Source organism: Bombus terrestris, chromosome 15 (assembly GCF_910591885.1).
Source record: "Bombus terrestris chromosome 15, iyBomTerr1.2, whole genome shotgun sequence".
NCBI lineage: Eukaryota > Metazoa > Arthropoda > Insecta > Hymenoptera > Apidae > Bombus > Bombus terrestris.
Window position 1 is genome coordinate 5,942,341 of NC_063283.1, and position 22,367 is coordinate 5,964,707.

The 22,367-nt window shown below is 29.0% G+C and overlaps 8 protein-coding genes across 18 annotated transcripts; 4 read left to right on the forward strand and 4 right to left on the reverse strand.

Moving 5' to 3' along the window:
- Positions 1-94: 94 nt before the first annotated feature.
- On the forward strand, positions 95-1,321 carry LOC100651819. The gene is made up of 4 exons (XM_003401421.4): positions 95-299; positions 646-707; positions 784-898; positions 1,064-1,321. Exons 1-4 carry the CDS (start codon positions 265-267, stop codon positions 1,125-1,127), a joined length of 276 nt encoding a protein of 91 aa, XP_003401469.1. The 5' UTR covers positions 95-264; the 3' UTR covers positions 1,128-1,321.
- Positions 957-4,155, reverse strand: LOC100651701 (protein RFT1 homolog). 4 transcript variants are annotated; one of them, XM_012317300.3, is made up of 9 exons: positions 4,064-4,155; positions 3,677-3,833; positions 3,227-3,429; positions 2,967-3,153; positions 2,617-2,901; positions 2,431-2,562; positions 2,211-2,342; positions 1,639-2,139; positions 957-1,560 (listed from the first exon to the last, which is right to left on the reverse strand). In XM_012317300.3, exons 2-9 carry the CDS (start codon positions 3,734-3,736, stop codon positions 1,402-1,404), a joined length of 1,659 nt encoding a protein of 552 aa, XP_012172690.1. In that variant the 5' UTR covers positions 3,737-3,833; positions 4,064-4,155; the 3' UTR covers positions 957-1,401. The 4 variants fall into 4 exon arrangements, with proteins under 4 accessions (XP_012172690.1, XP_012172689.1, XP_003401468.1 ...); XM_012317299.3 differs by having other exon boundaries at positions 3,928-4,064; XM_003401420.4 differs by lacking the exon at positions 4,064-4,155 and having other exon boundaries at positions 3,677-4,037.
- A 230-nt stretch (positions 4,156-4,385) lies between these two features.
- On the forward strand, positions 4,386-7,084 carry LOC100651266 (S-adenosylmethionine mitochondrial carrier protein). Of its 2 annotated transcripts, XM_048412355.1 has the most exons (8): positions 4,386-4,524; positions 4,968-5,124; positions 5,201-5,310; positions 5,540-5,780; positions 5,864-6,002; positions 6,081-6,300; positions 6,492-6,503; positions 6,594-7,084. In XM_048412355.1, exons 1-6 carry the CDS (start codon positions 4,459-4,461, stop codon positions 6,190-6,192), a joined length of 825 nt encoding a protein of 274 aa, XP_048268312.1. In that variant the 5' UTR covers positions 4,386-4,458; the 3' UTR covers positions 6,193-6,300; positions 6,492-6,503; positions 6,594-7,084. The 2 variants fall into 2 exon arrangements, with proteins under 2 accessions (XP_048268312.1, XP_048268311.1); XM_048412354.1 differs by having other exon boundaries at positions 6,492-7,084.
- On the reverse strand, positions 6,734-8,316 carry LOC100651387 (ras-related protein Rab-24). Of its 2 annotated transcripts, none has more exons than XM_048412358.1 (4): positions 7,908-8,316; positions 7,449-7,537; positions 7,115-7,385; positions 6,734-7,042 (listed from the first exon to the last, which is right to left on the reverse strand). In XM_048412358.1, the coding sequence occupies exons 1-4, from the start codon at positions 8,019-8,021 to the stop codon at positions 6,971-6,973; spliced, it is 546 nt and encodes a 181-aa protein (XP_048268315.1). In that variant the 5' UTR covers positions 8,022-8,316; the 3' UTR covers positions 6,734-6,970. The 2 variants fall into 2 exon arrangements, with proteins under 2 accessions (XP_048268315.1, XP_003401465.1); XM_003401417.4 differs by having other exon boundaries at positions 7,111-7,385.
- Positions 8,317-8,426: 110 nt separating this feature from the next.
- Positions 8,427-10,168, reverse strand: LOC100651143 (phosphoglycerate mutase 2). Its single transcript, XM_003401415.3, has 3 exons — positions 9,957-10,168; positions 8,927-9,424; positions 8,427-8,850 (listed from the first exon to the last, which is right to left on the reverse strand). Exons 1-3 carry the CDS (start codon positions 10,054-10,056, stop codon positions 8,684-8,686), a joined length of 765 nt encoding a protein of 254 aa, XP_003401463.2. The 5' UTR covers positions 10,057-10,168; the 3' UTR covers positions 8,427-8,683.
- Positions 10,169-10,213: 45 nt separating this feature from the next.
- Positions 10,214-12,564, forward strand: LOC100650825. Of its 4 annotated transcripts, none has more exons than XM_003401413.4 (4): positions 10,214-10,326; positions 10,715-10,871; positions 11,127-11,403; positions 11,472-12,564. In XM_003401413.4, exons 2-4 carry the CDS (start codon positions 10,726-10,728, stop codon positions 11,901-11,903), a joined length of 855 nt encoding a protein of 284 aa, XP_003401461.1. In that variant the 5' UTR covers positions 10,214-10,326; positions 10,715-10,725; the 3' UTR covers positions 11,904-12,564. The 4 variants fall into 4 exon arrangements, with proteins under 4 accessions (XP_003401461.1, XP_012172687.1, XP_012172688.1 ...); XM_012317297.3 differs by lacking the exon at positions 10,214-10,326 and adding an exon at positions 10,354-10,451; XM_012317298.3 differs by lacking the exon at positions 10,214-10,326 and adding an exon at positions 10,359-10,403.
- Positions 12,014-13,597, reverse strand: LOC100651022 (histone RNA hairpin-binding protein). The gene is made up of 3 exons (XM_003401414.4): positions 13,213-13,597; positions 12,558-13,128; positions 12,014-12,481 (listed from the first exon to the last, which is right to left on the reverse strand). The coding sequence occupies exons 2-3, from the start codon at positions 13,091-13,093 to the stop codon at positions 12,340-12,342; spliced, it is 678 nt and encodes a 225-aa protein (XP_003401462.1). The 5' UTR covers positions 13,094-13,128; positions 13,213-13,597; the 3' UTR covers positions 12,014-12,339.
- A 141-nt stretch (positions 13,598-13,738) lies between these two features.
- Positions 13,739-22,193, forward strand: LOC100650703. 3 transcript variants are annotated; one of them, XM_048412356.1, is made up of 9 exons: positions 13,955-14,107; positions 14,204-14,331; positions 14,402-14,466; positions 14,570-14,710; positions 14,793-14,942; positions 16,068-16,180; positions 18,866-18,903; positions 19,774-20,022; positions 21,618-22,193. In XM_048412356.1, exons 6-9 carry the CDS (start codon positions 16,177-16,179, stop codon positions 21,732-21,734), a joined length of 408 nt encoding a protein of 135 aa, XP_048268313.1. In that variant the 5' UTR covers positions 13,955-14,107; positions 14,204-14,331; positions 14,402-14,466; positions 14,570-14,710; positions 14,793-14,942; positions 16,068-16,176; the 3' UTR covers positions 21,735-22,193. The 3 variants fall into 3 exon arrangements, with proteins under 3 accessions (XP_012172679.1, XP_020722773.1, XP_048268313.1); XM_012317289.3 differs by lacking the exons at positions 14,204-14,331; positions 14,402-14,466; positions 14,570-14,710; positions 14,793-14,942 and having other exon boundaries at positions 13,739-14,107; XM_020867114.2 differs by lacking the exons at positions 14,204-14,331; positions 14,402-14,466; positions 14,570-14,710; positions 14,793-14,942; positions 21,618-22,193 and adding an exon at positions 20,656-21,413 and having other exon boundaries at positions 13,739-14,107.
- The last annotated feature ends 174 nt before the right edge of the window (positions 22,194-22,367 follow it).

A 22,367-nucleotide genomic window follows, 5' to 3' on the forward strand; every position in this document is an offset into this window, starting at 1 on the left:
GAATGAATGTAATAAATGTATTTTACAAGAATACTGTTTTTTGTAACACCATTTAGAAATGGTAATCGATACAGAATATGTGACGATTGCGATATATCGAATCGTTCGATTAAACTTGTTGCAGATTCTGAGTATTCCGACTTGCGAATGTATACAAAACTGTGCAATTATGATAAACGTCAAAACGACGAATTCTTTTTAACGAACAACTAATTAATGCAAATTATTTTTTAACGAGCGCGTTTTGTAATTTAATTCCTTGAAATGGAAAAGAATTTAGAAAAAACATTAGATGACGTGTAAGTTTTATACAAGAATTTTCTCATATATCTTCATCATATATTTCATATATGACAAAGTAGTTATCTAAATTGATGTTTGTTTTAGTGCTACTGATACAAATATTTTTCAAAATGTAATATTCTCATTAACACTTAATATTCATATATCATTATTTCATATTCTTATTACTGTACAACTAAATATAACCCTTACACTTAATAACTTAAATTGCGATACAATATGACAAATTCTGTTAATTTTGATGTCTATTGATATAACAATACATTTAAAAAATTGATTATAAAATGCATTTAAAATGTAAAAATTAACAAATTATCGATTAAATTTAATATTTTTTAATAGTAATAATACTGAAGGTATTATTGGCTGCATCTTGGCTGATCATGCCGGCTTATGTTTAGGAGGTATTTCTAGCTAATTTTATTTACATTGTGTATTAAACATTATCTGGAAGAATAAGAATAAAACAAATATTTTCAGCCAAAGGAAATGCATCTACTGATAGTGCAGGAATAATTGCAGCTATTGCAGATCAAGTTGCGAAGCTAGAACCTAAATCACCAGCTCCAGTTATTTCTCTTCAAAATGATAGCAAGTAATGTTTTTTTTATTGATTTTGTTTTGTTTTGTACTGTTAAAATTAAGATACAAAATTATTAATCAACAAATTTATTAAACAACTTTGAAACTCAACATGTCTTTAACTAATCTTTAAACTTGCACTAAATTAATATTAAAAACATTATAAATTATTTTGTAGGAAATGCCTTATACAACGCCAAGGTGCAGTAGTAGGTGCCATTTATAAGGATATTTCTATGTAAAATAGTTTTGTTATATAAATTAATAATATTGTTTGTATGTAAACTAAGCTCTATTATGTTTGTTATTTTGTTAATTATATATAAACTTTAAATATATAAGTGATTTTTTAACACATCCTCATGAGATAGTAGAACTTGTACTTGATTCTGATTGTAACAGTATAGAAAATACATGATTATTAAATTTTACAAGACTTATAAGAGTTCGTTATAGCACCTTTGTAGATAGTTTGTAGGTAAATATCAATAAATCACCATTAAAACATATCTAAGGTCAGTCACTTTTCTTATGTCTGTTACTTCTTTCATACCATTTGTTTGTACCAAGTCTAATTAAATCATGGTGTTCATATATCCAAGAGACAAGTACTATCATAAACATTATCACTCCAATAGTTAAGTGCAATAATTTTTCATCTGGAAAAAAGTAAGCCTGAAACATAAAAATTTCGAGTTGTAATACTACATTTTCTATTAATATATGGAATAATGAAAAGTATTACTCCATTACATGAGAGACATTAGTGATCAATGCTGCTATTAGAAGAGAAGCAGAAAACATAGGCTTTGGCACTAATCCACGTAATGGATGGTACATTGTATCTTTGTATCTCTTATTGATAAATATAGTAGAATGCACAATTCTTAAACTCATGTTTACACAGTTTCCAAGAATGAAACCAACTGGTCCAAACCAAATGGCAAATAAATAGGATGCACACAGAAATGCGATCGATTCGTAAATCATAATCAAATTGCTCTTATTTATAGTCGCACTATCGGCCGTTGCATTGCTGTAACATTCTGTTACTCCATTTATTCCCAAAAGGAGGATAGCTAGACAATGTGCTCGCATTAAGAGTACTGGCAGATGCGAAATTAATTTAGTACCACCATATAACCATAAAAGTGTGCTTGAATATGACTGTCCAAACACTAAAACAACTAACCCAATCGACATAACAGCTGAACATAAATGTGTAAGCACATTTACGCTTTCTTGTATTTTTACCTTTAAAGGAAACTTATTTTTAATAACTTGTAGTATATGAATACATGAAATATGTTTCATATAATACCTACAGGATTTTGGTCATTAACTGGTTTGTCTCGTTTTACCATTTGAGTAAAATAGAAATATCCACTTTCTTCTATTGGACGGAAAATAAACCTTGCTGCTAAAGAACCTAAATTATTTATAATTTCGTATGTTCCCTTTAAACATATGAAAATAAAATCAAATAGAAAAGAATTATATATATATAAATATATATATAAATACTTATTATAATTGATTAAATACCTGTTCAGTAAATGTTAATACTGGCATTACTGTCATAATTAGCCTTTCTCCTTCTGTTAAAATTTGCTTTAGAATTCCTTGTCTAAAGAAACTCCATGTAAGAATAGTCAACTTTTTATCTAGATATGATTCCTAAAAATGACAGTCTGTATACATAATACACAAAAGATCCATCTTAATACATACTTTGTTTGTCAATTGCCCAGGCAAAAAGTCCTTCACTGTTTTGAAAGGAAATTCTCTCACAACATACTCGTCAGTACTGTCTTTTAATGACATGCGTCTCTTTAGCTTACACTTGTTAAGCTTTTTAATATAATAATGAAAGTATAAATAGTGACTAGCAGTATAAAATATTGCTGCAACTAGTTGAGCTACACCAAATGCTAACAATGCATTCTCTGGATTTTGGAGTATCAATGGAACAAATGTTATAGTACGAATAGCAATCATGATAGAATCAAGTATAATCTAAAAAAATTCAATAACTAATTATAAGTACAATTTCCCATACTATCTTTAATTCAAAATCTTACTTTCAACCTAACAAATAAAAATGCACTAGCAACCAGTTGAACGATTAAAGATGATAATTCAATAATACAAGACAAAGCAACTGCCCAAACTGCAAATGTATAATATGATGGTAATGCCTCAGATGTTGTTAAAACAGAAAGCCAAATATATCCAAACAATAGGGACATTAAGAAACATATAGGAACCCTGAAAAAATATTTACCACCTAAGTATTTATGTAGGTTATTTATATTATAACTAATCACTTTTAGAAACGAACGTCATCCATAATAAATTTACAACTTGAGCCCAATTATGTTCTGCTGTGTTGGTTAAACATGCTTTCATAAATGGTTCTCGAGACAGAAACAAAATCATTGATTCCAATAATAGTAGTCTCACATTTATGACTCCTAGAACAGCTTGACCCACATACCGAACAACGAAGGCATTTAAAATAAAAGTGACTCCTCTGCATAATATCTAAAAAGAAGTTGATTATAATTATTCTTCTCATATGTGTCTTAGCTTATTGACATGTTACAAGCTATCAGATACTAATAAAAACAATATAACTTTTTTAAATATAAGCAGATAAAGATATTGTAATCACGAATAATAGCAGCAGAATTTGTATTTATATATGTGATATAGTTTTTCTCATAGATAGAGAATGATGTTTTTGCTATGAAATACTTAAGTTTTAAAAGTGTTGTGTTATTGTATATACCTGAAATACAATATTGAACGAAGCTGTCTCCACGCTGCTTTTCAAAATATTTTGTGACATTTTTATGGACGATCAAATGAAAATATAAATGTTTCGAGATTCCCGCCCAAAGGGGTGATCAATGAAATTCAAGGTTATGTGAACACTTTAACGGTATCTAAAACATCAAGTCGATCATTTTTCAGTAATTTCATTCGCGCTCCTAACTAATCGGAACATAGCAAATACAAAAGCCAAGAATTTCTTCATACTGCATGAAACGGATTTCATGACGTAATTGCGTTAATTTTCTATATATATGCATTGTGTCTAGTAATTTTGTGTCATGCATCTTCATCTATTCTTCCTAGTGAAAAACTGTTTTCAAAACAAAAGCTTTTTCCTAACCTTGGTGACACAGAATTTTGACATACATAAGATAAGGTTAGGTTTCACCTAGCAGACTATCACAGTAGAATCAGAGATTGTAGCGAAAGTAAACAATGATTAACTTGTGAAGTGATGTCATTACGCAATAATGTCCATGTGGTCTTTTCATTTCATACCGCTAATTCACGGATACAAAATGTTAAATTTCTAAAATAGGTATCTCTGATCGCTTTCGTTCATTTAACAAATATTCTACGATGGTTAAACTATTACATACACGATGACTTTTTAATTATTAATTAAACGAAACGAAACATAATAATATTAAATATTTAATTATTTTTTTAAATTTTACTATCTCTATTCGATAATGTTAATACAGTAAAGAAAATAAAAAATTATACTAATAGAAAATGTTACAAGAAAGTAATTCAGCAGCCACCACAGGTGCGAAAAACGTTTTCATTACTTCGTTAATCGTAAGTAAATTATTGTGTAATGAGTATATGATCAAATAACATGCATGCCTCTATTATCATTAATACACATGGCAATTCTTTACATTATTATAAAAAATTATAAAACTTTTACTTGATAATCATTTTATATAAATTTGTATTAACGTTAATATCCTTTCAATCTTTTTAAAAATATTTTTATAATTTATTTACTTAAAAATAACAAAACAGAAATTATATTTTCTTAAAAATTAGCGTATATAATATTATTTTGTAACATTTATTTATGAATTTACGGTTAACAATTCATGGATATTTTTGGAACTAAAAGTTATATTTTTATGATATACGTATTTTTAATATATATATTGTATATCTACTATATATAAGCTAAGAGCACTCAAATTTTTAAGTTAACATCTACACATGCAATTGTAAGAAAAATAATATTTAATCGACGATAGTCAGGTGCTCTCGCAGGAACCATGTGCGATTTTATATCATTTCCTTTGGATACGCTTAAAACGCGATTACAAAGTCAACATGGTTTCTTAAAATCTGGTGGTTTTAGACAATTGTATAAGGGTTTAGGCCCCGTAATGATAGGATCCGCACCATCAGGTAAACTTAAGATAACAATTTATCCTTTAGTGCATTTTAAAAATAAAAGTAATATTGATAAAAATATTCTTTGCAGCTTCGTTATTTTTTATAACTTATGAAACTTTAAAAATAATGTTTCAACCTCAAATACCTGAACAATATCACGTGTTTATACATATGACTGCCGCGTCAGTCGGAGAAATGGTAATTTGTATCTTATTAATGTTATATGTAAATAATAACAATAATAATCGATATATACAATTTAAAGGTGTGTGGGTACTCGGTATCTTAGGTTTGAATCAGGTCAGGCTCACAAAAATTCGAATACCTGCACACCCCTAATATAATCAATATATAAAGTATAAACGATCCTTTTACCTCTAAACATACAATTACAAACAGCTTTGTAATGCTGAGATATTACTAATAGGTTGCATGTCTTATTCGAGTCCCAGTAGAAGTAGTGAAACAAAGGAGACAAGCATTTTTAAGCGATGCCCACAAATTACCTTTGAGAGCTTTATATCGTGGTTACGGAAGTACTGTAATTAGAGATTTACCATTCGGTTTAATTCAGATGCCACTCTGGGAATATTTTAAACTTTATTGGAAAAAACACGTGAAACGTGAGTGCACGCCTATGGAGGGTGCTATCTGCGGATCGGCGTCAGGTAGAAAAATAAAAAAAGTTAATTAAATCACGGGCATGCATTAACATTGTATATTTTATTATTACGAACATTGATTTTTACAGTTGCTATATCTGCGGCCCTAACGACACCTTTAGACGTTGCAAAAACTAGAATAATGTTGTCGAATGTGACGGTAGGGAAAGATGAAATAAAAATATCCGCGATGTTAAGCAAGGTTTACCACGATCATGGTTTTAAAGGGTACAAAACAACCTTGTCTCTTAAATATTCAATTCTATTTGTTATCCTACAAACACAATAATCGATAAATATTTTCAGACTTTTTGCAGGCTTTGTACCAAGAGTGTGTGGTTTTACTATTAGCGGATTCGTATTTTTTGGTGTTTACGAAAAAGTTAAAGAAATTTGTATTGCGGTTTTGCCACCATAATGTTGTGAAAGATACATTTATAAATATAAATCATGGTTAATATTTTGTCAAATGATACTATCATAGAGTCAAAATAGAAAAGGAATTGAGATAGAATTCGTTAATTTCGTATGTATTTGGTAGTAATTTTATCATAAATATTGCATGTTAATCTTTCATCAGCAATATAATATATTAATGAATAAGAAAACCTTTTTAAACTTTTTTTATAATCACATTGCATTTGTTATAACATATTTTGTTGTAACATATTTGTTTTTCTATTTCTACTACCTTTACCTACTTTTATTACTTTTCAGATTTCAAAGAGAGTGAGTATTTATGTTACATTGAATTTTACTCATGACATAGAAAAGTACAAAATGAAAATATAATTGCATTTATATTTTAATTATTAATAGGAAGATATACTGTAGTCTTTTATCACAAATTTTGCATTTAAATTGTAATAATTGAAAATGAGAAAGCACATTTTTATTCCACAATATATCTAAATGAATGTGAGCATGCACGTATCAGGAAAGAAATAAAGAACACAAAGAAATGTAAAATATAAAGTATATTTAAAAATAATCAACAAACATGAAAATTTTCCTTACATTTACATATAATAATGTGTTGAGTTATGACATACTGCACATTAATTTATATTCGTGATATTCACTTGTACAAAATAATATAAAATATGATAAATAAGGAAATTATGGTAATTTTTAATACTGACTTTGTTATATTCATTAACAACAATATGTTACTTTGGGTTCGTTACTTATATCAATTACCTCTTCAATTTTTTGTACATTATTGGGATCAGACATAAAATCTTGTGCAATTTCATTAAACAATTCAGCTACAAAATTAACTTAATAAATATCACACATTATAACAATAATGAGAGTGTATAATATATAACCTTACCAACATTTTCTCCAGTTTTACTAGATGTTATAAACAATTTAGCTCGAATGCCAGCAGTATATGTTTTTACAACATCTATATTAGGAGATGGAATTGCACCATGCTCTAAAATATCATTTTTTGTTGCACAAATGTATATTTTACATCCTTCTTCAATTTCCCTAAGCTCCCTTATCCAGAATTTTGCTCTTTGAAATGTATTTGATTTTGTGATATCATAACAGATAACAGCAGCTTTTGCACCACGGTAATATATCCTACTCATAGCATCATATCTAAAAATATATAATTTATGACAATCAACATTCTTGAATTTTTCATTTTTGAAGATTACTTACTTCTCACTGCCTGCTGTATCCCATATCCCCATGATAAGCCTTTTCCCATTGACTTGCATTTGCTTAGCTGCAAACGCAGCGCCTATAGTCTAAGGAAATTGGAACTGGGTTAATTTGTTTTGTGACGCATCTCTTAGATGATTCTCAGTGTAAATCTTAATAACTTTATTTTACAATATTCCTTCCACTTCGCGGACTAAGAGGAACAAGACAGCCTAAATCAGTATAGTCCCTAAGTCATTCCAATATAAATTGTACAATTGACAAACAAGAATAATAGTTCTTTATAATCTGATATCTTTAGAGAAATTGGATATACAGACTAAATTTTTTTTATTTGTTGTACATATTACGTTAAATGATTAAAGAAAAGATAAAGAAAATTTCGAACATTTATTTAATTTATTACATTATATAAAGTAATGTATAATATACCACATTGTATGTGATTGTACTTACGTTTTGGTAAGATAGACCTTCATTAAACCTTTCATTTACGAAACGTTCGACGAGACTCGTTTTTCCTACAGCTGAATTACCCAATAAAACCACTTTCAAATCGACACGATTCATTCCTAAATAATGAAACTTTCTCAGTGTAATAATGCTACGAAATAAGTACTAGTCCTTTTTGTACCATTTAGGTTAGAGTAATTGTTTATTTTTTGTATAAAAGAGTAACTGCTGTGTAATATTTGTAGAAGATAAATCTGAAGGTGACTATACTGCCCCTTGATACGAAAGACGTCATCAAGAATTCAGTACAATGTCTATTCCAAGAAAAACTGGTAAACTTCCATATAAATACGTAACTAAATAAATACTCTATTAAGCATTTATTACTTACTACTTGTCACAGATGGCGCTTTTATATTTTTACTATCTCATTGAATCATACCTACTTTAAATTCAATTTGTATTTTATATATATTTATGTTAATATTAGGTAAGATCTCAAGGAGAAATAATTACATTTAATATATTTTAATAATTTTATATTTGTAATTTTATAATAATTATTTTCAATAAATATTTGTTTAAATAAATTACAACACATAAAAACTTGTAATATTAGTAAAAACTTATGTTATTTTTCTATTTTTCTTCTGTTGTAAACATTTTTATTTAAATGTATCTTCCAATAATAAAATAATTCTTCAACAATGACAAAACTAAAAATTAACATCTTCTGTTTGTATATAATGATACAAATTTTATAATGAATTTCTTTAATTTTACTTAGCTTTCCCTTGTGCAGCAACTGCAGCCATTGCAGCTTTTACAGTTTCTTCATCACCTAAGAATTTCATAGATACAACAGGCTTGAAGTTTTCATCTAATTCATAGACAAATGGAATACCAGTTGGTAAATTTAATCCCATGATTTGATCATTGCTCATTTCTAAAAAAAGAAAGACATGATTATTAATATAATAAATAAACAGAATTGATTATGCTTTGAGAAAATAATAACTAACGATCTAAGTGTTTAACTATGCCACGTAAACTATTTCCATGAGCAGCAATGATAATCCTTTTCCCTTCCTTCAATTGTGGAATAATAGTATCATTCCAATATGGCAATGTCCTCTCAATCGTCAATTTTAAAGATTCAAATTTAGGGAATTCTTCCGGTTTTGGTCCATCTGCATATCTTGGGTCTTTTACTATTGTTTCATAATACTTGTGGTCTGATTCCATGGGTGGAGGAGGTACATCGAAAGATCTTCTCCAAATTTGAACTTGTTCTTCACCATACTTAGCAGCAGTTTCTGCTTTATTCATACCAGTCAGTCCTCCATAATGACGTTCATTTAAACGCCATGTCTTTTGAACAGGAATGTTTTCTTGATCACTTTCTTTAAGAATTGATTTCAAAGTTTCTTGAGCTCTTGTCAACAATGACGTATGAGCAATATCAAACTTAAGGCCTGCCTGTTTGATTGCTTTCCCAGCTGAAAGTGCTTCAGTTTTACCTATAACAAACATATATATGTCAAACAATAACATAATTTTGAAAATAATGAATTTCATATCATTACATAAACTATAGATTATTTTGTTTTTTTTGACCATGTGACATATTCATAAGATAATTGAAATCATGGATAGCTATAATTTAGTGATAATACCACTATCATGACTTAGGTGCAAATTTTTATGCAAATTTATATTGTTAAGGACATAATTAAAGAGATAAAAGTTGAATAAAATTGGAGTTTTACTTATTAAAAATTATTAAAAATTATAACGAGTATTCTATTGTAGGTATATCCTATGCTTCTCTATACGCATTCTATGCATTTTTGCATCTCCAGATTTTGTATAATTACATAAAAATCCGCTACCTAATCATGGCACTTCATTAATTTATCTTTTTCTCTATAGATAAACATCTTTAAAATAAAGAAACTTAACCAATGAAACATGGTTAACATCACATTCGAAATATTTGACCTTTTGCCCTTGGAGTTTATTCTCAGAATTTTCTTTTAAAAAATGACTTACCCTTGTCGGATAAATCGGCGTCATACCATCCACAAAATAAATTCAATTTATTCCATTCGCTCTCTCCATGACGTACCATAACAATTGTATATTTCGACATTTTTTTATTATAGGAGCTAACTGCACGCAAAGACGAAAGACGATTCGTAAACGACGATTTACTCTGTTCAATATCTCTGCACAACTGCTTTAATCGAAAGCCCCCGCCCCCACCACCTGTCACATCTAATCGTGTAACCACTTTATTCAAAATTTTACATGGATGCATTCTAACATTTATTGTTTACGCTTTCACCTACTTTATTTATATCGGCTAAAAAATTTTTTCTATTCAAGGATATAACTAAACTAGCGGCATATATTTACAACCGTTGGTATTTTGACTTTGTTCCTTATTCATTTATTCACGTAATAACACATTTCGCGCCATTGCAAGTAGTTCTCATTGTACGTTATATTAGCTGCAACACGTATGAAAACTCGATCAGTTTGAGTGTTAGTTAATAAATATATGAAGTAAATAATTATTTCTGATTGAAAGTTTTTATACGTTAATAATTAATTGCAAGATTTTTAAAAGGAGAATCTTTTGCTCGAATGAAGTGAAACATAAATATAACCTTCATGAAAATGAAGTGTACTAATACGAATTTGAAATCTAATTTAAAATGACATTACAAAAATAACAAACACTAGTTCTTATCGTTGGACTGATAATACATGTTAATCTATTTAAAGAATTTTCATTCTGTTTAAAGGATTGCATATAATGGAACTTTCAGATCAGCAAGTTGATGATTCTTCCTTGTCATTAGATACGAATTATTTACAAATCTCGTGCAACTGGAAAATCAGCAACAATAAACAGCTTCGTGATGCTTTCACATTAGAAGCTTCGTCTCTAGAATTTATGAAGTAATTCAGATATTTACATATTAAAAATATATTAATTTTTTTCATATAATAACTATATATATATGCACTTATTCTTCTACATACAATGTATACTTATGTATTACTTATAAATACACTAAATTTGTGTATTTAAAATAATATAAAACCTAAAAAATATAAAGTATTATAAACATCCTAATTTACTATCAGATCTCGCATATTTCTTTGTTATTTTAATTTATATTCACATTTTTATAAATATGAATTTTTTTACAGAACTAACTTCGAAGATATAGTTTCTTTAAGTACATGTATATCTTTACAACCAATTGAATCCAACAATGAACCATGTATGCTAGATGTAAGATTAACTAATGGGCAGAGAATTTCCCAGATTGCTGTAGTTTCTGAAGCTTATGTATTAGAATTTTTCAAACAATTTGGGGAATATGAAACAACGAAATTTGCAGAATTTGTAGATGAATTTGAAGACAATTCAGTCTACTTTGCAGAGACAGCAATTTTTCCACATGCTACAGAAGCTAGTATTAAGGTATAGAGAATACATACAGTGGATTTAATTTACAAAAATGTATATTTAATTCAAAATTTCTGTTTTAGTTTACAAAAACAAAAAGTAAAAATTCAGTTATGTGGATATATGGTATAAAGCTCTATGTAACAGAGTCAATTAATGAACCTAAGAGTTTTTCCACAGAAATATTTAATCCTGAAATAATAAGAAATTTTTTAACTAAACTTAGTTTTAACAATGAAGGGAACAATATTGCAAATGATGTTCAGTCATGTTACATGAATATTTTGAATTTATCAAAAAATAAAGGTGTTCAGAAAAACGATGAAGAAGAAGTGGCACAATCTGCGATAGATAGTACTGCGTCAAATAATATAGATATCATAACATATATTGATAAGAAATTTGAAGATATGGAAGGAAGATTAATGAAAAAAATTGATGAAATGGAACAAAAAACAAATGAAAAACTTGATACTATTTTAAGACAATTAGAAACTCGATGCAGTGTCAAGTGACCTTCAATTCATATAATTTAAAAGCATATTTGTAAATAATGACAATATATATTTAATTCTGTATGGAATATGTATGTAAAATATACACATATAAAAAATTTTGAAGATAATACTTTTTCTTAAAAAGGGTTTTATTCCTAAGTGCTTCTTGAATATCTATTTACACATTTTTGAATCTTTACATATAGTGATGTCAAGTCTTGTATATTTTGACTATCAGTTACATATACTTTTCATTTCTCATTTTTGTATTGCAATTGAACCTTTTAAATACATGTAAATATTCATATGTAAGAACATACCAAGAATCATATTACAATTCATCTAATTCTGTTCTTTCTATAAAATTTTATACAGATATAAAAATCACGGAACTATGATGCACAGAAAGATATATTTGCATAATAAAGTAAAATGTTGGTAACATAAGGTTATTTTAATCAGAATTATTGCTATCTTGTGGAGGATCCCACTGATGAAGTTGTTTCCTCCACAACCTTACCATGCTATCCCATCCTCTTCTACTATATTTAATATATTTTGGCGGTGTTCTTGGATGTTCTCTTGTACGTTTTTCTCTAAAATATGTATAACCAATGTAATAGTTTTCAACATAAATATTTCTGACCTTATCTTAATAAACAATATTCTTACTTAGGCACTGCTTGTATGTATCTATCATACCCAATAGTATTTTTTCCATAATCTATTTCTTTTTGTCTACGAGCTAATACTCTAGGATCTGTTTCATATTCTACCCGTCTCTTATTACTATCTGAAGAATTAGTAGTAGAACTTGAATCACTATTATGTCTAGTACGAGGAACTTTTGCATCCTCATCATTTATTTGATTTTCCCTAGTTCGTTTGCGAAAACCATCATCATGCTGCTTATTCCCTACATTATCTTCATAACTTATACTGACTGCATTGTTTCTTTGATTTTCTCTGAATTGAGACATGTTATCAATTTCCACATTTGAACTAATATCTTCTTCTTTTTTCTGTTCACTATTAATATCTGTCGTAGCTGCACTAGAATTAGTTTCTAAAAAATTCTCCCCCTTTGCATCCTTATTAGAGTCTACTATTTTGGTCAATTCATGTGAACTCATGCAAATGGCTTCATTAAGAAGAGCATCATCTTCTTCTGTTAATTGCGTCCGCGAAGAATGCATGTCCGATTCCATTTTATTTCGATCGTAGAAAAGCTTTGTAACACAATCTACGAGATAAAACTAACGTTAAGCCAAATAAACAGTTTAACCTTAAACCGACAAGAAAAACCAATAAATAAATAGTATCTCACCTAACAAGAATAACCTAAATGAATGAAACAACTTTTTTATTAGAACATAGAAGGAAATTGTTAATTGTGCGTTTCCGTAATAAATAGAAGAATTCGTGAAATATAATTATTATTTTGTGATCACTAAACATCGAAGTTTCGAACACGCGATGAAATTGCACTTAATTTTAAACAAATTTATAAAATAAGTTCATTCTTACAATTGTTACGAATTCTACAATGCGCGCCTTTTCTGATAATTTAACATTTGCGCACCTCAAGCAACTTTTCAAGTTCAACTTAGGTTAAAAGATTTGAAACTTTTTTCGTTGTTGATCTTTATAGAACATATATGTTACGAGTACGAGAGCAACGATCGTCCAAAATTTCATTTCTTAATAATCGTTCCATGCATATCGCTCTAAGATTCTATCGCATTTTCTTTATTTCAAACTCACTACCCTTTTCGTAAAATTGAATATTACAAGATGTCGGCGATAATCTAGCGCTTTTTGTTTGACAAGTTCGCATTCCCGCATCGGTTTGTAAACATCTTTGATGGGCGCGCAAAAGAGTATAAATCAAATTTTAATAAAAACAGAATAAGTATGCTCATATATATTGTCATTGCTGTTTCTTACTTGGTTCTAATATACAAGTTAATGTTATTTCTTTCCGGTTCTTTTACCTAAGACTTCATTAGTATATGTAAAAAATAATAGTAATCTTTATTCTTTTATACATTTTTTAAGGTTAAAAGGTAAATGCAATAAGATTACAAAACATGTATAGAATTTACAGATCTTTAGGTCCCAAATGATTTTGTAAAGATGTGTATGTCTTTAAAAAGTAAAAACCATTGTTTTAGTTGGATTGAAGTACTTGAGGTTGCAATGGAATTTATGAAAGAGAATGGGTATGTTTATGTATATTATGACTGTACTTACAGAAATAGTAAAACTTTATTTTAACTCATGTTATAATATTGATTACAATATAGTTTTCATTTTAGTATTGATGCTTCTACAAGGCAAATCATTTTGATGTTTGATTTTAATTAGAAGTGGATATTATTACACAATTTTAAGCAGATGTAATTGTAGATACCACTTCTGCAGAAAACACTAAGTTAATCACAATGTAAATATTTATTTTAACATCATTATACAAATTATTATATATAATTTAATTCTATAATTTTATTATTTAGATAAGAGAACTATTTCAACTAGTCTTAAAATTAGTGAAATTTTTCTTAAAGATGTCCATGAAAAGGTTTCATCTATTAGACTATAGTTATTTTTATAATATATTATTGCGGATCACTATGAAATTTATTTACTAGACTAATAGTAAACATTAATATTTGATATTAAAGGTTATATTAAAGGCTATATTAAGGCTATATTAAATTTGAAATTTTCAAATACAAACATCAGAAAAGCCAAGTATATATATTATTACACCTTAGAGTTACTTGGTAAAAAACATCAATTGCTTCTTATATTAAGGTAAAGAGGTACTGTGAAATAAGAAATCATTTATATGTATTATGTTATATGTAATAGTTACAGTTTAATATTCTTATTTTTTTTAAATAGACATCAAAAGATTTTGAGCATGGAAAAAGACCAGAAGTAATTTAGAGTTCCAGAATAAAAAGGAATACTTAGATAGACAGACAGTTCTCTATGCAAAGTATGATATTCAAAAAGGATACAAATATAGAGGAGCTTTTATTTCAGTATTTGGTATATATTAATTTGCTTTTACTAATATAAATATTATAGATGTTCATCATAATACATATATTTTATTTTAAAAATAATATATATAAGATATATATAAGAATTCTTTATACATATATTGAAAGTAATATTGTTTGTGACCATAAAAATATGACTATATATTTTATTTAGAAGTGAGAAGAAACAACAAGATAATATGCAGATCAATGATAATATTAATACCAAAGTGTCTGTTAAAACATAGAACATAGCTGATATTGAAACTAATTTGTATAAAGAATCACTTTTATTTCTGAATTTCTCAGATATTGATTTTGATGAATTGGTATAACAAGAAATAAGATAACAAATGTTACTATATATACATATGTACGTATTTGAATATTTATCTAATATGTTCTATTCATATTTTAGGCTGCTAATATGTAACTTCTTCAACTTGTTTACAGTTTTGTTTTACTGCTGTTTACAACTTGTTTTAAGTACCCATCTAATAAAGTTTAATAAGATTATATTTGAAATAATAATTTTACTTTTCGTACGAGATATCTCGTACTTTCAAGCTATGTGTGAAAGAAAAATATGCGATATATTTTGTATACGCGCAAAGAACAAATATTATTATTAATATTATTATAAAAGGATCGTGAAATAAAATTCTGCGCGACAACGTACTTCTTGCGAATTCCTAATTAGAAGACGTTCGACCCTCAGAATGAAGCCCACCAGAAACTGATGACATTATCGAACCTGAATATGGAAATGACGTGGGCCTCCTGCCCACTTAACACCCACTCCATTCCTCCTCAAATTCTCCGAAATTGTCTATCAAACAACAGTACCATAGTAACGATTTTACATTTCTATACATTTTATTTGTTATAAAATATATCTATACAAGGATGTTCTTAACAATAAGTACTTGGCATTAGTCATTGCATTTTAAACCTCTCTAGTAAAAGGGAGATTATTTTTTCCAAGATAAGGTTTTTCTTTGGTCATATTTTATTCAAAATATCTTATTCTTTATGCTCTTTCTGTGAGAGGTTTAGGTTCCATAGTTGCGTGGATACTGTTAGTCCTATAGTTTTGGTACATCCTGTATAACGTAACGGCACTCACTTTCAGTACGAGTGCCTGCGGGGAGCGCGAATCCGGTGCAATCTCAGTCAACGAAGAGACGCCGTCTCGCGTGGATCAACAGGTGCTCTTTCCCGTGCAGAACACGTTCACCAGCATGGGTAAGTTTCAATCCTGTTTGCGCCAACTTATTCGAAACGGACAAACTTAAAGCTGCTTGCCGCGCTCGATTCTGAAACGCTGCAACGTATTGAAGCTTGTTTCGGCAGCGAAAGCAATAAATCAAAGGTGAAACCCACGCAGTAATGCCTTGCGTCTTCGTTTAGGTATGCAGGATGAGACACACGAGTACATTAGATTCTGTGCTTATGCGTCTTTGCTGACATAACAATAATGTTGCGTATTTTCCATGTTGACGTGTCATCAATAATAAATTTTATAATAATTACATTTATTATAAAATTTATCTGTTAACGCTGGATTTGAATATTAATTTTTGGATCTGTTGTATGGTTCTGTTTTAATCGTGCAAAGGATAGTTACAAGTTCAATGAATTTAAATACTGACTAAATTTGAAGCTATAGATATCTATGTTTGTATTGTTGCGTTCAGAATAATTAAAGAATTACTCACGTGATTAATCGGTATCGATATGGTATCCGCTACTTAAAAGGCTTTGGCACGTCGGTTAAGTCTTACGTTCGCTAAAAATATCACCATATTGAGATTTTTACAGTTATGGTAATTATCTTCTAAAACTAATTATGAAATAAGTGTATTATTTTTTCTAAGAATTTAAGCGATATTTAAGGTAGCGGAAGATCAGTTAAAAATAAAGATACAATCCTATGCTATGGAAGGACAAATTAGCAACTCTATGCTTACTACGGTGAATGAACTAGATCTTAAATGTCATAGACAAATGTCAAGGAAGAAATGTTACATTAAAATGCATCTCGTTGCATATTTTGAAGATTCCAGACTGTACTTTCTGGATCGTTTTTCGTTAAAAATTGCAATCGATAATAGTTGTCTTTAATTTCTGACAAACGATGAGTCAGCGATCACTTTCGCAATTCTTATGCTTTTACACCTCGTTAAACATTGACCTAGAAAAGAATAGCATCACGATTAGGAAATAGGAATCAGCTGTTTGGGAGATAAGTTACATATGCCTTCTTTAATTCTAATTCTTAGATTTTTATATATAAACAACCTGCTTAATCTATTTTTATGTTTGGAAATCAATACGTTTTATTATATCAATATATTAAGTTAATAGAATTCCATTAAATTAATATTCTGCGTTAAGTAATCTTTATATTTTTCATTTTTATATACGCAATTTTATTTTACTTGCAGGCATCATAACTAGAAACATCGATTCGTCCAAGATTAGCTTTATAGATTTACATAAACGGCATTTTAATATTTTTATAAATATGCCATCATTTATAAGACGAATTAAAAGGTGATGGATGTAATTTGATTGATCATTCTTATTTCTATTCACGAGTGTCGCGTGGTGTCAACAAAATGTCAGGAGGGTATCGGTTCAACGAGATCAGTATCTTGAAACAGGAGCAACCCGATCGAGTGCACCACACGGAACCATACCGACCTCGTCGTCCTTGCAGAAATGCGCTTGAATGTTGCCTAGGATCGATAGTAGATCCAACGGATAAAAATGATGTCTGTCTGACTGTATCCTCCCACTCGTCACGTACAATTAAAGATAAATCCAAAGCAAAGATCAGTTTAAGAGAACGATTACAATTTCCTCTGATTCATATCATTATGCTCTTTATGTAAATGTAAATGTATTCTTGATAAGATGCCTTTGTGAAACAAATATCTCTGTTTTTCTTCTTTATCATCTTCTTCAAATTTTTGAAAAATAAACAAATATTTCCTATATCGGTTTTAGAATAGCGTAGTTTTAGAGAACTGGAAAGAATTTTCTTCATATTGGTTTTTTGATATTTACGTAACGAATTTGTTGTTCTTTCTTCCTTTCTATTCTACCTTTCCTTTGTTATTAATAATTTATTTATTCTCTTTTCTATTTTCCATTGTATGAAAATCCAAAGAAAAGTTATTGGTATTGAAGTACTATTTGCCGTTAAACAACTCTCTTTTTAGTCTTTGTCGTTGTAATCTCAAAAATATAAGTGTAGAAGATATTCCTTTTCGAAATTTTTTTGCAGCCATGGATTACAATAATTCAGTTAATAATTTAGTAAAGTCGAACGACAATACCGTAAGTGAATTCAATTGAAAGAAGAAAAATCGTGTCGAGCGTATAATGAACATGCATGGCATTGACTCCTTTTCTTCGCGGCCCAGTTTTTATCGTTTACGTTCATTTAATAATGAACCATGTCCACAAGCCAACTTGCGTAAGTTTCCATGCCCAGAATGAAACTTTTAGCTCTGTCCCAATAGTGCCCCGCCTTTTAAGTATGAAACCGATTTCTTTTTCATTTCTTCATTTCGTTTGGAGTTACATATATAGTAGTTCTCCTTTCTCTCATCTCCTCTTTTCTAAATTACATATACTTGTTAGTTTCGCATATTATTTTTATTATTATTTCACATAATCCTTAATAAGTAACGCATATTAATTGCACCTTATCAATTTATTTTATTAAAATAATAATTCTTTCAAGCATTGCAAACTATTTTATTTCCTTAAAAAATCACACCCATTGTCATAGTATCTTTTTTCTGGGACAATATATTTCTTCATCGTATCAAGATCCGTATATATTTTTAACTTTTTTATCATTTTTGTTATTTTTCATAAATTTCTCATTTCGTAAAAATCATCCTTTTCTTTTTTCAGGAATCGCATACGCTTGTAGTGTGGTGGCTATGCTTGCCGTAAGTATATCAGATATATCACGGTTTCTTATGCTTCCTGCTTTTCACACTTCCGGAACTAATCATGAATGCATTGTACATAATTCGTTGCTGGCGAACCGATGAATCGGAGAAATCGTCCATCGTGAGAGGAAAGATTATACTTTACTTTTTCATACCTAAGTTCAACGGCTTAGACAGAATCTCGAATTATTTTTGTATCAGTCTTTTTTCTTCTTTTGTTGTTGACTCTATATAACTCTACTTGAACTTTAGAAGAAATCGCACGCAAATTGCGCACTTTGCTTTCTTGCGTAAAACTCGCGAACTCGGAGTCGAAGAATATCGATCCTTTCACAAATGGAAAGTGCAGTTAATGACGTATGAATCATATCAAATGAGATGAAGATTGACATAAACTGTAACGATTTTTTAAAGCAGCAATGTTTTCTTTACCTTGCAAAGTAAAAATACTTGGTAAAAAAAAAAAAAAAAAAAAAAAAATGCCTAAAAAATGAATTAGAATTTTGAAATGTCTTTTTATAATTTGGAAAAGCATCATTTTTTTCAGTAACTTACTTAAACGACTAGAACTTCTAATAAATATTATAGCAGATATTGTTACATAAGTAAGTTTATAGAAGATATTATGCTTTTTTAATTTTAACAACATTGTTAAATACTTTTGTTTATAAGTAACACTTTCATTTACGAAAGTAATTAAAAATATAAGTTTCTTGATCGCTATTTAACATATCAATTATTCTTAGATGATTGGAAAGAAAGCTTACATGAATAATTCCAGTAATTAAAATAATTACTTAAAAATTAAAAAAAGAAGATTCTCTAACTGGAGAACAATTAGAATAATAAAGAAATTGTTCTTAATAGGTAATCCTTCTGACAGTGGAGGCTGGTGACATGATGCGGAAGAGCATTGTTTTCGACAAAAATACTCCAGATGTGTTCTACTGCCCGCAACAGAAACCGACTGGTTTCCAGAAGATGATCGTGAACGCGAAACCGTTGTCAAGGCTTTGCCAATTCGAGGGGAAACCGATCCCACCCGATTACAAGAGCGACTGTTACAACGACGTGGACGAGACCGAATACGCGTGCAAAGAGAAGTACAGAATTATGGTGAGTCATCGTCGAGGTCATGGGCCTCGAAATTTCTCACCGAAAGCGGTCAAACCTCGGGAAAATCTTGGAACGCGTATGAACAGAGAACAAGGTGTACTCAAGTGCAACCAGCTGGGACGAATCAGATGAATAAGACAGAAACAGCAATGTTTTGATTGAATTGTTAAAGAGGAGCTTATGCGCTTCAGCTGCATTTTACGCGTTCTACGTTAACGCGATTAAACCTTTCTGTAACGAGGTTTAACTGGAAGTCGAAAACGCGAGAATGGAAACAGTTACTTACATTAATGTGCGAAAATTTCCAGATAGACTTTTCAATTTTTGTTCTAACAGAGTTTTTCTAAAAAATTTCAAATATGGCCTGACTTAGACCTGTTTTAAAATTCAAGTTTATTTCTTTAGTTTAATCTATAATTTCTAACGTGTATTTTATATGTTAAAGAATCTCCATTAATTATTTTACATTTAATTAATAAAATAAAATGCTTCCAATTGAACTTCAGAGAATCACACGGAAGAAATAAGCTAAGCTAAGTTTTACTAGTGATGCACGCATCATCCGATCATCATCAACGTAACATCATGTCCATCACGTGTAACGCGACTGGTGTCGGTTTTGTTTTCTTGCAGAAGCGATTCAGAAACAAAGCAGAGGGAGATGAGAACACCGTGGATGACTACGGCGACAAATAGATGAGAAATTGGTGCTGCACGATCAAGCAATGCGTGCAATTTTGCAAATGGGTCCCTCCACTAATGCTCAAGCTTGCAACCTCCAGTCCTATAATTACAAAACATTTTTCTTCCCCAAATTCAAACGTCCAATTAAATAGTTTATAGATACGATCAATTTAAGAAGGAAACGTAGACTAACTAGTTAAATTATTCATGTTAGCATTTAAAATGTTATCATACCACGTGACAATATTAGGATATATATTTATAGTGAATTCACTTTCTTATATAATTTTTTTTAAATTTTCATTGTAAGTGATATAAAGTATTTAATGCTTCATCTTTTTCTATTTTTTATTGTAAGATCCAATCTTACCGGTGCTATTTTGTAGTTTCCGTGCTTGGTGACCGGAATTTGTAATATCTTTTCCGTAATAACATTAATAAAACTAACAAAGGAGTTGGGTAAATTGATCATTAATTCTCCAAATGTAGCTTCGACGGCTGATACTTTGATAACCGATTGCACACTAACTTTGCATCATCTTGTTTCGTTTGATTCATTTGTGCACGTCTAAATTGTCAGATGGATATTCTATGATAAAATGTAAATTATAATTGTGACAAAAATTTGGAATGTCTTTTATATCTTCTATGTGACAAAATTACGTTTATCTGTACTTGTGAAAATATAACTTGTTAATTAACTGAAATTATTTACCAAAATATTAATTCATTCTTGAACTTCATCAATCATGAAACAAACCTGAAGACTTCATCAAACATGTGTATTGTGGTAGGTAGTATTTCATTCATGATGTTTGACCAAATTATAAAAGATAATTATTAATTTAAAAGTCTGGAATCTTTTTTTTTTATATACATATATTATTTTTATAAATGCATGTCTGTTTTAGATGCGACTACATCCACCAGGAAGTGAAACACCATATAATGGTTCACGTTTAACAAAATTCCTAGCTTTTGATAAAGATATCTATAAGAAAAGGAATCAAATTGAAGATAGTGATTAATAAGAAAAATTTATCATATATGGCATAATGGCATTCTTCTAGGACAATTATTGACGAATATTCTAATACCAATTTAATATTTTTTTATATTCTAATTGCTTTAGCCATCTTTTTAATTTACTTGTAATTTAATTTTTTAATTTCCTTGAAATGTGTCTTTTTCTCAATTGATTTTATCGTAGTGATAAGATTCATACAATCTTTCATAATATTAATTGTAAATAATTCAAGTTACTTTGTGATTGATAGTTAAAAAGAACACATGCTCATTATTAATTGAAATGTTTAACGTTCCTATTCACTGCAAAGTGTACAAAGCTTATTTAGCATATTTTTGTAATATATTTGTAATATATGCGCCAGAGCTTGTAAAGCGAGAAAATAATATATACCAACGAGTACTATTTTCGACTTTGTAAATTATTATATGTAAAATAAAAAACAATCTCATATATTAAATTTTCAGTTTGTGACCCCCTTTTTTAAATATAGTAATATAATATGTAGTATGAGATTTAAGGTATATAATTAATATTATATATATAACTATATTTTTAACGATTTAACGTTGTTCAAATAAAATAAATTTTTCAATATATTTAACTTAAAGATAACATAACTTTTTCATGTTTG

Excerpts from the sequence above, each read along its gene's own strand:
- LOC100651819 (XM_003401421.4), top strand. The coding sequence starts at position 265 with ATGGAAAAGAATTTAGAAAAAACATTAGATGACGT. Across the intron at positions 708-783 it reads TGCCGGCTTATGTTTAGGAG|CCAAAGGAAATGCATCTACT; the intron begins GTATTTCTAGCT and ends AAATATTTTCAG. Across the intron at positions 899-1,063 it reads TCTCTTCAAAATGATAGCAA|GAAATGCCTTATACAACGCC; the intron begins GTAATGTTTTTT and ends ATTATTTTGTAG.
- LOC100651701 (XM_012317300.3), bottom strand. The coding sequence starts at position 3,736 with ATGTCACAAAATATTTTGAAAAGCAGCGTGGAGACAGCTTCGTTCAAT. Across the intron at positions 3,430-3,676 it reads CGTTCAATATTGTATTTCAG|ATATTATGCAGAGGAGTCAC; the intron begins GTATATACAATA and ends ACTTCTTTTTAG. Across the intron at positions 3,154-3,226 it reads GTAAATTTATTATGGATGAC|GGTTCCTATATGTTTCTTAA; the intron begins GTTCGTTTCTAA and ends ATATTTTTTCAG.
- LOC100651266 (XM_048412354.1), top strand. The coding sequence starts at position 4,459 with ATGTTACAAGAAAGTAATTCAGCAGCCACCACAGGTGCGAAAAACGTT. Across the intron at positions 4,525-4,967 it reads TTTTCATTACTTCGTTAATC|TCAGGTGCTCTCGCAGGAAC; the intron begins GTAAGTAAATTA and ends AATCGACGATAG. Across the intron at positions 6,003-6,080 it reads CACGATCATGGTTTTAAAGG|ACTTTTTGCAGGCTTTGTAC; the intron begins GTACAAAACAAC and ends AAATATTTTCAG.
- LOC100651387 (XM_003401417.4), bottom strand. The coding sequence starts at position 8,021 with ATGAATCGTGTCGATTTGAAAGTGGTTTTATTGGGTAATTCAGCTGTA. Across the intron at positions 7,538-7,907 it reads AAGGTCTATCTTACCAAAAC|ACTATAGGCGCTGCGTTTGC; the intron begins GTAAGTACAATC and ends CAATTTCCTTAG. Across the intron at positions 7,043-7,110 it reads TAAAACTGGAGAAAATGTTG|CTGAATTGTTTAATGAAATT; the intron begins GTAAGGTTATAT and ends TTAATTTTGTAG.
- LOC100651143 (XM_003401415.3), bottom strand. The coding sequence starts at position 10,056 with ATGTCGAAATATACAATTGTTATGGTACGTCATGGAGAGAGCGAATGG. Across the intron at positions 9,425-9,956 it reads CGCCGATTTATCCGACAAGG|GTAAAACTGAAGCACTTTCA; the intron begins GTAAGTCATTTT and ends TGTTTGTTATAG. Across the intron at positions 8,851-8,926 it reads CATAGTTAAACACTTAGATC|AAATGAGCAATGATCAAATC; the intron begins GTTAGTTATTAT and ends TTCTTTTTTTAG.
- LOC100650825 (XM_003401413.4), top strand. The coding sequence starts at position 10,726 with ATGGAACTTTCAGATCAGCAAGTTGATGATTCTTCCTTGTCATTAGAT. Across the intron at positions 10,872-11,126 it reads TCGTCTCTAGAATTTATGAA|AACTAACTTCGAAGATATAG; the intron begins GTAATTCAGATA and ends ATTTTTTTACAG. Across the intron at positions 11,404-11,471 it reads CTACAGAAGCTAGTATTAAG|TTTACAAAAACAAAAAGTAA; the intron begins GTATAGAGAATA and ends TTTCTGTTTTAG.
- LOC100651022 (XM_003401414.4), bottom strand. The coding sequence starts at position 13,093 with ATGGAATCGGACATGCATTCTTCGCGGACGCAATTAACAGAAGAAGAT. Across the intron at positions 12,482-12,557 it reads TACATACAAGCAGTGCCTAA|AGAAAAACGTACAAGAGAAC; the intron begins GTAAGAATATTG and ends TACATATTTTAG.
- LOC100650703 (XM_012317289.3), top strand. The coding sequence starts at position 14,022 with ATGTGTATGTCTTTAAAAAGTAAAAACCATTGTTTTAGTTGGATTGAA. Across the intron at positions 14,108-16,067 it reads GAATTTATGAAAGAGAATGG|TACGAGTGCCTGCGGGGAGC; the intron begins GTATGTTTATGT and ends ACTCACTTTCAG. Across the intron at positions 18,904-19,773 it reads GTGTGGTGGCTATGCTTGCC|GTAATCCTTCTGACAGTGGA; the intron begins GTAAGTATATCA and ends TGTTCTTAATAG.